Source organism: Antechinus flavipes, chromosome 6 (genome assembly GCF_016432865.1).
Source record: "Antechinus flavipes isolate AdamAnt ecotype Samford, QLD, Australia chromosome 6, AdamAnt_v2, whole genome shotgun sequence".
Classification (NCBI taxonomy): domain Eukaryota; kingdom Metazoa; phylum Chordata; class Mammalia; order Dasyuromorphia; family Dasyuridae; genus Antechinus; species Antechinus flavipes.
Window position 1 is genome coordinate 195,795,562 of NC_067403.1, and position 15,477 is coordinate 195,811,038.

General features: G+C 29.3%; 1 protein-coding gene across 3 annotated transcripts in view; it reads right to left on the reverse strand.

Annotated features, from left to right (window-relative positions):
* Window positions 1-15,477, reverse strand: part of NSD2 (nuclear receptor binding SET domain protein 2) — a 123,844-nt gene that overhangs the window by 43,095 nt on the left and 65,272 nt on the right. For 2 of the 3 annotated variants that reach the window (XM_051965984.1, XM_051965983.1), the window contains 4 exons: window positions 14,742-14,823; window positions 13,681-13,805; window positions 1,054-1,185; window positions 371-494 (listed from right to left, as the gene is read on the reverse strand). In XM_051965984.1, the coding sequence (XP_051821944.1) occupies window positions 371-494; window positions 1,054-1,185; window positions 13,681-13,805; window positions 14,742-14,823 (463 nt within the window). Of the gene's footprint in view, window positions 1-370; window positions 495-1,053; window positions 1,186-3,159; window positions 10,501-13,680; window positions 13,806-14,741; window positions 14,824-15,477 lie in introns of those variants that run through there. The other variant, XM_051965985.1, reaches the window with a different exon arrangement.

Genomic DNA, 15,477 nt, shown 5'->3' on the forward strand with positions numbered 1-15,477 from the left:
CTTTAACAATTTAAAAGTATCATCTCAAACTTTTGTTTAAGAAACTACTTTTTTAAATGTAGCATTATTTACTGCTTTTTATTATTGTCCAGAGATGAAAAGAAATAGGATGAAAATTCTGCAAACTTAATAGCATCTAGAGTATTTTGATAGATTGAAAATTCTCAGGAATGAAAAAAAGAAATAGGTAGCAATGACATGAAAGGGAAAGGGTACTACTTATTTTCTTAGACATAACAATATTGAAAATAGTTCAAATATACAGGGTGTCCACACACACGATCTCAAATACAATCATCAGAAAAATCCTCTTAATTTCTCTTTTTTAAAATTAAAAACTTTTTTTAAAAGCTCTGAACAAAAAACTTGCCTGAAGTACATTCACTGCAAATGAATTTTCCTTCTGGTCTTCTAGAAAGCCCAAGGCAGGATAAATGAAAAGCTCCATAACAGGGTCCTTCACAAAGTAGGAGATTTCCAGATTTTTCACAAAGCTTTTAAATAGAAAGCAGAAATGTTGAACATTTACAAAGATCTCTCCCCATTTTTCCTGTCCTAAGCACAATTTGTTATTTAGGGGTAATACACACACGCCAAATACTACAGATTATAAAACATTCATAAGTCAATTATAAACATAGACATTGACTAGCCAATCTCAAATTTAACTAAAATTATATGGAAATTATAGTTCAAACACATGATCAAATATTCATAGAAAATATCATACCATAAATTTTTGGCTTAAAGCCATTAATGATTAATTCACAAGACATTTCTATGGACCAAAACACTAGTTGTGTCATACTTGGATCATAATAGTTTTTATTTTTTTACCTCTCACATTTCTACTCAGAATGATTCAAACACAAATTAACAATCACAACAAGTTAGGGCAACTTAATTGCATGTTTTACAGTAGATTATATCTTTTTTTTTTTTTTTTTTTTGGTAATCCAAAATACAAGGGTTCAAAAAAAGCAAAATAGAGACATTTTAAGCATAGCCAAAAATCACTGAATGATTACAAAATGATGAAAGATTTCAGCTTACCTGACAAACATATTCCTTTTTAGCTGTAGTTCCTCGTTCAGACTTTTTAGAAGATATAGATATTTCAGTTTGAGTCTCATCTGCACTTTCATATGGGGATTCTGAAGGTTCATCTCCTTGACCATCTGAGATCTGAAGATGAAGCGTATGGATTATATTTCACTATAGCCATGAGAAAAAACAAGGGATTGTATTCTGCTTTAAAAAACATACTAGTTATTGTTAAATGATTTAATATACAAAGAATACTTCATAAACATTTCCCTTTATTACTGAATTTAAATGTGACAACTTTTATACCTACAAGTATAGAAGTTGTCTTATGCCTAAGATTTAGCAACATTCTTAAATAACCTTTTATTTAACTAACTATACTCAATAACAAAAATATCAATGTTTTATTTTTGAAAACTATAACATGTTTTAAAGTTTTGGGGCTTTGACTTACCCCACTAAACCACTTGAATCCCAAACAAATTCAAATGTATAAAGTAAAAGATGTTAATACCAAGTGTCTGTTTTTTTTTTCCTTATATAAGTAAAATTTGGAACACAAGTTCAAGCCCCACAAATGTACTCCTATTCATTTTATTTTAGTGCCAAAACTCAGCTTTAAAGGGGTCCACAAAAATATTCAAAACTCCTTTTCTAATATTTCTTAAAAGTATTCACTAAACTTAATTTTTGAGACTTATTATCAAGTTTGTGGATTATCCATGTCCTCTGTTTTTCTTCTTCTCCCCAATGCTTGTCTTTGGGACATTTCACAGCTCATTAGTACCTCCCCCAGAGGGTGGGTAGCTGAAGGGAGAGAAGGTGAAGAGAAGGTGAAGTCAAATCTGTCCATTTTACTTAACAATTCTGGTTTAAAAACAAAACAAAACAAAACAAAACAAAAAGCTTGGGAGGAAGAAATTCAAACTCTTGGCCAAATAATGATATTGGAAGTTTTGTTTAGCCATACTATACCTACCAGCTTCTTATTATCAAAGATCAACTAGTTTAGGCTAATACTTCCCCACCCACCACTGAATCTTTTTAATAGTAAGACTTCCAAATTAAATTCTTATATGCTTAAATGAAAACAGAGAAACCCTTTGCCATTTAGCTTCTGTTAAAGACTTGTAATGATGTTTGTAAAAACAAAACTTTAGACTCTATATGTGGAAGCTTTTACATGATAAATTTATCATTGTGTAAAGTAGTAGATCTAAGAAACTTAATACAAAAAAAACTATCACTTACAATTAAGTGCACCAATGCAAAAATATTAGCTAATTGGTCATTTATATAGGTTTATTAATCAATTATTGACTTCTAGCAAATCATTTAACTTGTATGTTTATGTAATTTACATTATTTAATAGAATATACTGAACACAATTTCTAAGGATGTTGCTAAGTGTTTTCTTGATTTTAAATCAGTATTAAAAGAAATTTTCTAGTAATTTATTTGTCCTGACTCTACCATCAATTTTCAAGAAAAATGGGAATAGAACTAAAAAGAGTTCTAACTCCAAATTTTAAAATATAATTTTGATTTTTGCCACATTTAAATATTTTGTTATATCTAAAGCTGTAGTTCTAACAAAAATGTGCTTTTATTCAATATTTTACACAACAAGCTTTTCCCTATTATTCCATTAGAATTATTTTGGTATTCTGCAGATATAGAAAAAGCAGCAATTAAAAAATACTTTTGAGTTTAAGTCCCAATTTTATATTAAGAGTTCCAAAAGAACTTAATAGTATTCTGACATATAGACACGAGTGTCTTGTTTATGTTGGTACAAATTAAAATGCCTTTTCTTATTGGGGCTACCTCTCCAAACACAAGCAAAATTATGTGCTACTATCATTTCATACACTAGACAACTTTCAGGGAGGGTAGGAAAGGCTCTCAAAACACTTTTCAAACCATTTTAGAGACATTAATTGAAATATAGTAAGGAATAGTAAGGGATTTTAACCAGAATCTAGACTCAAATAAACCAACTGGCAATGCTTTATCCACAAAACCATGTTGATACTAGTTTCAAACAAATTTAAAAGCAGAAAAAAAAAAAGTGGGTGGGTATAGAGACAGAAAACACACATCAGTCCTGGTACAGAGGAAGAAGAAGCACCTTTTATTTAAAATTTACAGAAAAAGTTAGCATGTTTCCACTTGGAGAAGATATTTCCTAAAATTAACAAAGTGTGTTTAAGGAAGAACACTGAATACACTTTTTTAATGCATGTATAAACTTTAAAAGACAAAATATTAAGTTAATTTTCTAATATTTGGAAGGGGATATACATACAGGATTAATATATAAAAATGAAACCTTACAAAGTTACAATCAGTAAAAGTACAATTCCAGGATTTTCTGACTTGTACCATATGTTCAACTCTCTTTTTTCACTCATTTTTATGGGAACTGTATTCCAAAGACTATTTAGCAAATGTAGTAGCAAATGTAGACAGATAACAGGATATAGTTTCTTTACTAAAGAGTCAGACTTCACTTCTACTTTATCATAGAACATTACTTACTCAGAGATGTCAATTGTGAAAACGATAAATTCACCTTTATGGATCCTATGAACACAGTCCCAAAATCCCAGTATACGATATATATGAACTATTCCATATCCAATATGATGCATTTGGAAAAAGAAAAATGTAGTAGTTGAATGGACACAAGACTACTTTAAAGACTATTCTAGTTGTTTTTCATATTTACCAAAATTCTTTTAAGTACTTAAGATTTTGTAGCTCTTATTTTTAAAACTTTTTTTTTATCAATTTTCTTAAAACAGGAAATACTTTTCCCTTAACTGTTTTTTTAGTGATATGTCAACCAGTCAAATTAATTTTTAAAAAAATTTTAAAACTTTTTTGGGGTGGGAAGAGAATTTAAAAAAAACTTAAATGTTCTAAAATAAACTGACCAATCTGATAAAGAATATAGTTAACATTTATTTATCCTAAAGCAATAGAGCCACTTAAAATATTAAATTTTTTTTGCAAGTAACAGTGTGATATTAATGGAAAAACATTTTATCTACATTCTTAAAGAATTAAAATCCATTTAAATTTTTGACAAACCTCTTTATGAGGACTATTATCATTTTCTGAGTCACAATTAACTGTAAGATTTGTAAATTATTAACATATTGACAAATTAAGTTTCTTGAATCTCTGCCTAAATTATGATTGAATCTGGGAATGTAAGTTTAAAAAGTTTAATAATTTAACATTCTTAAGATTCAGGTAAGTGATTCACACTAATTTTATACTTAAAATAAGTCTTTTGCAGATTATTTTTAAAATAAATCTGATTATTAAAATTGGCAAATAAGTACTTAAAGTCACTGATCATATTTCAGAAAATATAGGTTAATAAAGAAGGGTTAAGGACAGGGATGGACTTATTTTTTCTACCAGTCCAGGTTGGTGTTTTCTCACCTAATGCCTAGAGCATTGAATGGTTTAATGACTTGCCTGGGGTCACACAACCAATGTGTCAGAGGTGAGACTTGAACCCAGGTTTTCTAGGTCTTGAAGCTAACTCACTATCACAACACACTGCTTCTCTAACATCTAAAACAATACTTAGATAACATTTTACTGGTCCAAATATCTCCAAATGAAATTTTTATTAAGAAAAACAAAATCAAACCAAACCCTGATCTATATGTAGAATTCTGATATCATACAAACCAGGTTTTGTGAAAAATATAGGCTATATGCATAACAGGGTACTAACAGAATGTTGGGGAAATACACAAATTAATCAGCTGCTACTTGTTTCTTTTTACAAGCAATAAAGTTACAAGTAGCTTTTGAATAATGGGGACAAATGAAAATCTCTAATAAAAATATTGTATTTATGTTTTATTATCCTCTAAAAAGCAAAAAACTCAAAAAATATGTGACAAATACTTTTCACTGATTACTAACCACTTTTGAGACTCAGAAAAAGACATGCTTATCTAGCAAATAAAAACCACATTCCATATTAGCCTTAAATGTAAAAAGAAATACACTTAAAATTTCCTACAGCATGAAACTCTCCAAAAATTGTCTAATTTTATTAATGTAAAAAAAAAAAAAAAAAGGAAAAAAGAAAAAAACTTGTGAAAAATCATTTCAAAAAGGTACTGCATACCAGATTCATAACTGTATTTCAAAATAATCTACCTAAATTTTTTCAAAATTTACTGTCATTTCATAAATGTAAAAATGAAGAGAAAAGAGATTAAATTTTATATCTGACCATTCAATATAGACATGTGTCTATATATACATACACATATAAATAAAAATATATGGTAGTAACTATTGAGGAAGCTCTCAAATTTAACCCTGGAAAAGGCTAACAAACAAGTTCCATTAGTAAGATTGCAGGACAACTTTTAAAAAGAATTACTAGATGAAACTTTAAAGAAATACATAAAATCCTAAAACAAAGCCCAGCAGGGCCTCTTTTTTTACACATCACATCAAAGATACACAAGGTAGTGTAACAAAAACATCAAACATCTTTTCCACTTACTAAAAACCAATCTTTTATCCTGGACAAGTAGGAATAACAGTTATTTATTAAACTAGATCAAATAGAATAATACAGTAATCAAGGGTCCCAAAAGAAAATGCACTATATTTTTTCTTTGGGGAGGGAGAATGGGGCAGAAAAAAAAATAGCTTTTCTTTTTGGTGGAAACTACATTCAGACTCCCAGTATCCTAAGTGTTGTTAATAAATATCCTAGAAAATCACATATAAGACTGTATTAATGAAATACAAGTATTCCATTTAAGTAGAAGGGGCTGCAATCTAAACAAACAGAAAGAATATCCATAATTATGAAATCATAACTCTAAATTATCAAAGTTTTTCAATTCTCTTGAGAAAGATAAGATTCATGGGAAAAAGGACCTCTAGCTTTTCCTATGGCCCTTTAATTCAATGCTGATGGACAAAAGTTGTAAGCCACTAATTAGATTCTGCAATCTTTTTTCCCCCAGTTTTACTTTTTCATCAATTTTCTAAAAAGCAGGCATTTTATTTCAGTAGAGAATGATTTAAACAGCATTTTTTAGTTCACTGCCACTCAATACACTATTCCTGAAAACTTCAAATAATGATTTATTTGGGATCAAAATATGGACGATTAAAAAATGCAGCTATCAAGGAAAACCAAAAATGTTATCTCATTTTGTAACTCTTAACAAAAATGTAAATTCTATAAACTCTTTACAAGGATTTTCTAAAATAAACTTTATGCCAACTCAAATATTAATTTAGAATTAGAAAAACCTAATTATATATATGTAAATAAACAAAACAAATGTAACATGGGTCTATTTAAAAAACACTAAATTTTTTTTCTACAGCTACCATTAATAGGCAGAAAAAAAGGAAGACATCTATGAAAACCTAATGTTAAAAAAATTTTTTTTCTTAAGCTTCTATGGAGGCATTCAATCTAGAATACAAAAAAAAAAACTGCCTTACATTTTTAAAGAAAGTGTTTTTCAAAATTTATTCTTCACAATAAAGTCTTTAAAAGGTTTTCCTTATATTGATTTTGAGGAAAGAAATGAAATCATCATTTACAAACAAGATCACTGCAAAAGGACAAGGGCACTAGAACATGTAGCCATCCAATCAATTTTTGGAATAGGACTTATGTAATATCTGTAAACATTTTTTTAAAGAATTAGATTTAAGCTGTTATTTTTGCCATAATACTATCATTTTAACAATTTTTAAAAATTTGGGAGTGGAGAGTGGGATAATTTACCACTTAACGTCCATGTATTTTGTCTATATTTGGCACCTGAAACTCAGTGAAGGAGTCACTATCACATATGAAAAACTTAGAGGCCCCCTAAAGTCAGAATACTTGGGTTTGATTCTCACATTTGATGCATATGATGTATATGGGCAAGTCACAACCTCCACTGGCCTCAGTTTCTTCATTGATTATCATGAAGGGGTTGGACTAAAAAGGCCTCTTAGTTCTCTTCCAGTTTTTGGTGTGATTTTTTTGATGTATTACCATCCTGGGTAATTAAGCGAGGATGCAAAAATCTTTACATTTAAGTGAAATTTTTCATGGAGAACTTTAAATCACTGGTTTTAATATTGGTTTTGGAAGAAGATGAGGGTAGAATTAGCCACATTAAAAAAAAAAAAAAGTCTTTTCAAGCTGTTACTTTAGCCATAATATTACCACCATTTCAGTAGTAAATTTTACTAACAAATACTATCAACATGTTTGCAGTAATGGCACAATAAATAATGAGTCAAATTTTCTAAGCAACTGTGGCATCTTTCTCTCTAACCCTTTTGCTTGACTAGTTGTTAAAATCTTGCTATTTCAAAGTACTTGTAAAACAAAGCTGCATTACACTATTACTATTATCTATGAAGGGACTGTGTTTCTCTAATTCTTTTTTCATGAAATTAAACTTCAATACATAAGAGTTATAGATTAAAGGTCAAAGATAAACTAGATATGAATAAGACTCGCGATATGTCAAAGGTCATTCGGCAAGGGCAAAGTAATATTTACCAATGCAGGTCTTTTGACAATTGAATTTTCTCCTACACTTTACACTCTGTAGATGTGGGGTTTTTTGACTTTTTTTTTTTTACTTAAAAAAAAAAAAGTCCTTGTTTTCCAGCATTATTTTCTTTAAACTAAATTAGGTATAATGTAAACTAGCCAATTTTTTTCCTTAGGATATAGACCTATAAGAAAAATAAAATGAGTTAAATCTGTTAACTGTATATTTTAATGTTAAAAAACTTTCACAAGAGTGATAATATAAACATTAAACAGTTCTATAGGAATAAATGGATAATCAAACAACATTCTAGAATAGTTTCATAATGTTAGGATGGGATTTAATTATAATGTACTTCATTAGGGTAACAATATATGAGGTATTCTCACACTATTAAATATTCATGATATATCTGGATAAAGTGTGACTTGTAATTTATCTATGAAAAAAGCTAAATTCCTCCCTGAGACCTTCCCAGAGCTACTTAGGAATTTAAGAGCTAAACATTTAACTTTACTTAACAAGTGTCTAAAATATTTATCAATGTATCACCATTATCAGGGTCAGTGTCTTATTCTTAATCAAACTGTAAGCTCTAAAATGACAAGTACTGTTTTATCTGAACTCAAATTTCCTCGACTGCCTAGCACATATAAAACACCAAACTAAAAATATTGTTTCTATCGTCTAGTAAGTAAAACTCCAGAGCAAAATTTTAAAACACATAAGGGCTACTAGAGAAAACTCATATACTAAATAACATCCATTCAGAAAAGAAGTCCAGACAGATGCTCTACTTCACATTATTCAAGTATGCAGGTTATGACTGAATATTCAAAATAATAAAAATTACTTTTCCTTTTAAAAAATTATAAACTGGATTTTTAAAAACACTTCTAATTTGTTAAGCTTAAATTACTAAGGTATTATCATACCTCCATCTAATATATTTACAGTCCTTTGGGGCACAAATTTTATGATAGATGTTTCTAAAAAAAATCAAGTGTAGTCGATTCTTCAAACAGATTTTACATGGTGAATCCACAGTATAAAAAGAATTCCATTTCTACAGATATTAGCACATCAGAGTAACAATTTTTTTCCAGAATGACATATCACTTTGGCTGAATAGCATAATGAATCTTTTTTTTTTTTAAAATTGGAAGTATATAGGTATATGTATAGTGCTTTCTAATGAACACAAACTCACCTAATGCAGAAACCTTTAGCTATTTTCCAAATTGAACCTATTCATGATTTGGATGTTTTCCTTTCCATCATATATAATTCTGTAATCTCTTCTTAAAACTTTTATTTCATGAGGGTTGGTACAGCAACTCTTCATGTTTTATATATGTAACTTTTTCAACTAGACCACAGTTTTGTTTCTTTAATAGCCCTTATTGCTACTAGTACTCTGAATATACAAAGCAGTAGATGGATGATGAAAAAACTTTATCCTACTTATTACTTAAGAACATCTTTTATAAATATAATTCAATACTTGTCATTTCAAATACCTTTTATCAATATAGTTGTCAACATTAAAAAGAACTTCATTATATCAGTGACACTTGTCATTCATTTTAGAGCCATGAATTTACTCTTGAGCTTTTTGGAATGTCAGTGGGAGATCAGGGTGTTTATGTCTTAAGTTTGTTTTTTTATGTGATATGTTTATGTTATTGATTTTAATTTAACCCAACATCACAATTTCTCATAAACTTATATTACAGAAGAAGAAAAAACTGTGTTCAATAAGATTTTGTTTTCTTTTTATTCTCAATTCATATAATTTATATGCCCCCAATTTTTTTAAAACTTTTCAATAAAAGGGAAAATGGTTTGGGTAATATATTCTACATGTCCCTATGTACCAGCTAAAGGCTTTTAGGAAAGTTAATATTGTTCTGATAAAACTATGGCATATATATAAGCACTGAAATATTTCATGTTAATAGCATGTAACATGTTACCATGTCCTATCTTATGTTATTCAGTTGAAGGGGCTAAGCAATTTTTTTCATCATGCAAACATGCTAAAATATCACAGCAAATAATGCTTAAAACACTGGAATACAGTATACAATATCATTTTAAGTAAGCAATGTATGGGGCAATGTAGCTAACTAATGTAATTATGGCATCTTCTGGCTAATTTTATAAATGAAATCAACAGGCTAAGGCAAAATGAATGGTTCTCTAAGATTTAACTAACTCAAAATATACCACATTTAATGTTTTATTTAAGTTGTTCAATAAAAAAGGTTAGGAACAAAGTATTTCCTGCATATTAAATGTGGAGTATTAGTTTATGTTTTTAGTATTGCATATATCTCACTTGTTAAACTGGTATAGAACTGACTAATAAAATTACTCATTTTGAGATATACTGCTGGAGAGAGAGAAAAAAACAGAATATATTTGTGGACATTTTTCTAATACAAAAATCTCTAAGAACTAAAAGAAGTTGACCTTTAATTAAAATTAACTGTCTTTAATGTGGGATTACATCCACATTTATAAGTCAGACAGTTTCACAATCTAATGGTATCACTTCAATCAGTTTGAATGTTATGCTGATCATTGGAATGAATGCAGTTTTATTATGAGATGAATGTGGTTGATTAAATGACCTTCATTAGGCATCTTACCTTGGTCTTAAAATTTTTGTATCTGTTTTCTTCATTGTGTGTGTTTTATTAATACCAGTAAAAACAGAGTATCATACATCTTCCATTAAATGATTGTGATAGAAATGTCATTTTAGTGTATACGATGATAGTACAACTTGCAGCAGACATCTTGGAATATAACATCATTTTATGTGCAGTACATTGCAGGAGAGCTCAAGTCCAACTTGACTGATGTTGATTCCAATAAAAGCTGTTACCCGTGAAGGTGAAAAAAATAAAAATTTTCTCTAAGGGAAAAAGTATTAATGTTATGAAAGCACTTAAATAACATTCATTCCTTCATAGGTCTTTGTCATGCAGGTGTGGAAATTTATCATTCTTTTTGTGAAAGTGGTAATTGTGCAAAAGTAAAAACCAGGCAAACATGGAGCTTGCATATTTACCATTTGGTATTTTCTTTGTTAATGTTAAAAAGTAAATATACATTTTTTTTTTTCTTGGTAGCATTTTCAAGTATTTGTTTTAACAAGATTTCCCACTGTGGCAACTAGATGGCACTGGACCTGGATTCAATAAGACCTGAATTCAAATTCAGCCTCAGACACTTAACTAGGTGTGTAACTCTGGGCAAGTCACTATTTACTTCAGTCTCCCCATCTGTAAAACAGGGATAATAATAACACCTAATTGCTAGATTTCATAAGAATCAAATGAGATAATAAAATTTCGTTGGGCTTATAATGCCTTAGCAAAGAGTAAGCACTATATAAATATTAGGTTTTATCATTATTTCTCTTTGTGTTTTCAGCCACAGACATGAAAATATATAGCTATATATCATAAGATATCCTTAAACATAAGGAAGAAATATTTCAAAGAAAATCTACAACTGAATACAACATAATTATTTAGAGAGATGATGCATTTGAGACTAAAAGTGGGCCCACTTACTTTTTCTCCCTTTTTTTTTTTTCAAGGTGACGGGTGCAGACTACTTTCTGCCTCATAAGCCAGAATATTAAGCACACAACAATTAAACGCTTTTCACAAATATCATACTTTTATGACAATACTATATTGTTAAACATAGTATACAAGACTTCTATTCCATTCAAGTTTTAACAGTGTTTTAATTACAACAATGTAATTCAGTAAAAAAGTATTTTAATGATGAATTTCCAAAACCCAACAAAAGTAACAATATAAAGGCCAAGTGAACAGAATAACTATATAATCAAAGATACTTGATATGCCTCTTCTTATCTGTGAATTACTTTTCTATTTCTTCTACAAAGAATTTAATATCAAGACTATCTGGTATGTTTTCTCTTCCTAAATAGGAGTTCTTTATGAATTAAAAGAAAATCACATAATATTAAATCCAGGAAAATAAGATTACTGTCAAAAAAAACATGTCAAAATATTAGCAAGGTATTACTTAAAAAGTGTATGCTGATGTAGTGGTACTCCAAAAATTAGTATATTTTCTAGTATATTAAAAGCCCTGACTTTTCTATTATATAAATATCTAGCCTGTGGAATTCTTGATTAAGAATAAATGGCCAGGATAATTATTCTATGTTGATGTCAAACGTTCAAATTTTACTGGAAGAGACATAGTAGATTCAAGTTATAAAGTAGCCAAAAATTAGGTGCGGTTTAAAGATTTCCCTTTCCCTTGATTAACTAAAGATAGGAAATACATTTAGATGACATTAAGTAAAACTATTAAATATTATCTTGTAAATTGGAGGTGCTTTTCCCAATTCCCTTTGTCTAAAAAAAGCTATACTCTTAACAAAAAATGGGAAAATGACATTATGGAACTTGGAAAGATTACATTTTAATATTTTTGTGTGAACTCAATACAGAACAGAAGGAAATTTCTACCATAATTCTCTTATAGTACCTAAATTTATATCTTAACTGCTATTATTAAGTACTTTTAAAATCCTATGTTTAGAGTATACTCTTAGACTTGGCATTTTAGTCTTCTATATTTAGAAGTACAATATAAGCTCCTGGAGGGCAGCAACTTATTTTCTGTCTTTGTATCTCTAGTACCCTCGCACAGGACTGTGGCACTAACTGCTAAGTTTTACACTCAGTTATATTTTCATAATTCCATTAGAAACCATAGGAGAAACATCACAATGTCAATATTATATACAGATATGGGACAACTTAACTAAGTTTCTTAGTTCCAAGGATTCCTTTTAGTTTATATAAAACATTGAATATCCCCATTCAACAATAGCCATCACACCATCTAACCCCACTCCCCCCATCCCACTACCCAATAAGACTTGTTCTATATTTAAACATTTATTGTTACTGGCAATATGGAAATGGTTTCTTTTTCTTCACTCTCACCCAACCCTCAATGGAATATGCCTTCAATTAACTACTTAGAACTAATGAGAAAATCAACAGTAAATATTATAACATGATGCTTTTCACAGAGGAAAAAAAAAATGGAAAGGTACCCGTGTGGGAAAAACTGGAACTACAATGAAAAGTGGAAGACATTTGGAAGGAAAAAAAGGGAGGGATAAGAGATCACTTAGCAATCTATGGACTCAATCTTTCCCTTTCTCAAGCTAGAAATATATTATGCCATTCCTGAATTCTGAGTGATTTATTTTTTCCTGGCAAGGTCAAAGACTTTAAGCATTTTTGTCTATATCTTATCTGAGAAAACATATATCTAAACCTCATGTAGTCATTATCTTCTGCCCAATATTTTAATAGTTCAAGGGATTATAATCTAATTATATTCACAACAAACTAAAATTTAAGTATTTGAAACTTAAAATTTGCCAAACTATGTTATGAAAAAGCTACATTATTTGCTATTTGTGCAGAAAACAGGAATCTAAAAACAAAATGTTAAGAACCTGATGTCATATCTACCTATATATGTGCGTATGTACACACACATACATACGCACACACACAAACACATCCACATATATCACCATTATGAGAGTACAGAGCTTGTGCTCAAGACCAAAAGACCATTCTATGTCACATAAAACAAAAAATAGACTTGCTTCCATATGGAAAAAGTTATGACATGAAGATGAATAAAAAACATAAGTTTTAGAAGAAAATGCACACCATTAACATTTTACTTTCTGGAAATTACATCTCTAAAATGTATACTTTTAGTACAATTAAATTGCATTGATATATGGATATGCATATATACTTGAAGTACCCAACTTGATCTTCACTACAGTGAATGTATTGTCACAATGCATGTAATTCAACAGAGCTACAGAGACAAAAAACTTTAACTCATATACTGAGTTAAAGAAAGCATTAAATTTAAAATTGAGTCTGATTGTTTTTTCCTTAAAAATGGATTTTTGATCACAGACTTTTGATAACTAAATGGCTTTCATGTAAATGCCACTTTTTTTTTTACCTCATTCTCAGTTAAGGAAGTTGAAGGAGATGAACTTTTGCTAAACGCAAGAGTTGAAGATTCTGCTGCTGAAGCCCGATTTCGCTTCTTCAGTGGTTTACATGCATCAGACAGATTTTTCGTTGCTGTAAAATAATTTTGGTTTACAAAGTGAAGTTTGGAACATTCATAGCTGACTATCCCGTTTCAGCTTTAAAAGTCAATTTTTTAACAAGTGAAGATATTCTAAAGATGAGTCTTCTCAGTTCCTGTGTCGTACTCAAAGCACACTTTATTTTTAAGGTGAATTCAGTATACCAAGGATTGACTAAAGATACCATCACATAGATTTCCCATTTTTTAATGTTTCACATTCAAAGTTAAAGAATTTCTATGCAGTGCTTTGATTAAATACATTAAAATATTATGCAATCTCCAACAAATTTACATTTGTCCTCCTGGTTTTAACTTCTAAAATATTTAAATATTGGAGATGGAGGTAAATTGGAGATTGATTTTTGTCTTTTGTTTAGCATTTTAATACTGAAATTTAATGATACTAGGATTTTTAATGAGCCCCTTTTAAAAAAGAACAATATTTTTCATGCTGTATTAATAACTTTTGAAAGGTTAATAAGGAAATGTGTCAAGAGCAAGTCATCATATTAAAAGGATCCAAGGAGGTATGGACTAATAATGTGATCCCATTTGTCCAAGAACTTTTCCCATTTTGGACATCATCTCTCTAGAATATTATTTAAGCAACTTCACAAATATCTGAATTTAACTTGTTCTTTTTATCTATGTTCATAACCATTAAATAAGTGGTAAAGTAAGGCACTGGATAATGCTTAAGATGCCAACAACTGGCATCCTCAAAGGAGGAATTATAAAAGTAGCTGTTTTCAAAGTCTAATAATGCTCCAAAAACTTAATAACAAAAATGCCTATTACTGGTCCTAAATTCAAGATCAGTTTTCTAAAAAGCTTCAGCAAAATTTAGCTGAGTATTTAAAACAAACTTGATTAAATATAAATGGTTCATTTAAATATTAGAATGTAAACCATTCTGACCATATTACCTGACTGGTTCTTTAGGGAAGAGGAGGTTTCTGTGACCTTAGAAGAGTTTGTTTTGGCTGTTTTGTCACTGCTTGTCTCCCTCTGTTACAAAAAGAAAAAATAAAAATAAAAACTCCCACTGTGAGCGAATATAGAAATTATTTCTGGAGAGTTACTGAAAAAAATAAATTTCTTTTGTTTGAAATTCCAAATACGTTCTGAGCAAAAGAGTTGCTTATAGATTTCCTACAAAATTAAGACTGATTTAAATAATCCAGAAGGAACAATTTAATACCCTCAAAGGAAATAAAACAAATTTTCAACAAATAGCTTCATATATACATAAGTGTTAATATCTGACAAAGAATAAAGGGATTAAGTCCCAACATATCTTAAACAGAAGGACTTTAATTTCAATAATGCTTTGTCATCTGAAATTTATTGGATTTATATAAATTCATGTTAGCCTTCAAACTACTAAGATAAAAATTCAGAAAGGAACAAATTGGGAAAAGTATTTCTCTACAGAATCTGAGCTATCTAATTTAAATTTTGCCATAACACCATTGTTCTTTTGTATTGGTAATTATCAAGTTAGTATCAACATTTTCATTGAAATCAGGCTGTTAATTAACTTGTAGTTTAAGTTATTTATTAAATAAAATTGTTGACTGGAAAATGCAAACATTTTAAAATATACCTTTTCAAATCTGTTAAGTGGAACTATGCTTCAGCATGTTTGAAGCATTATCTTAA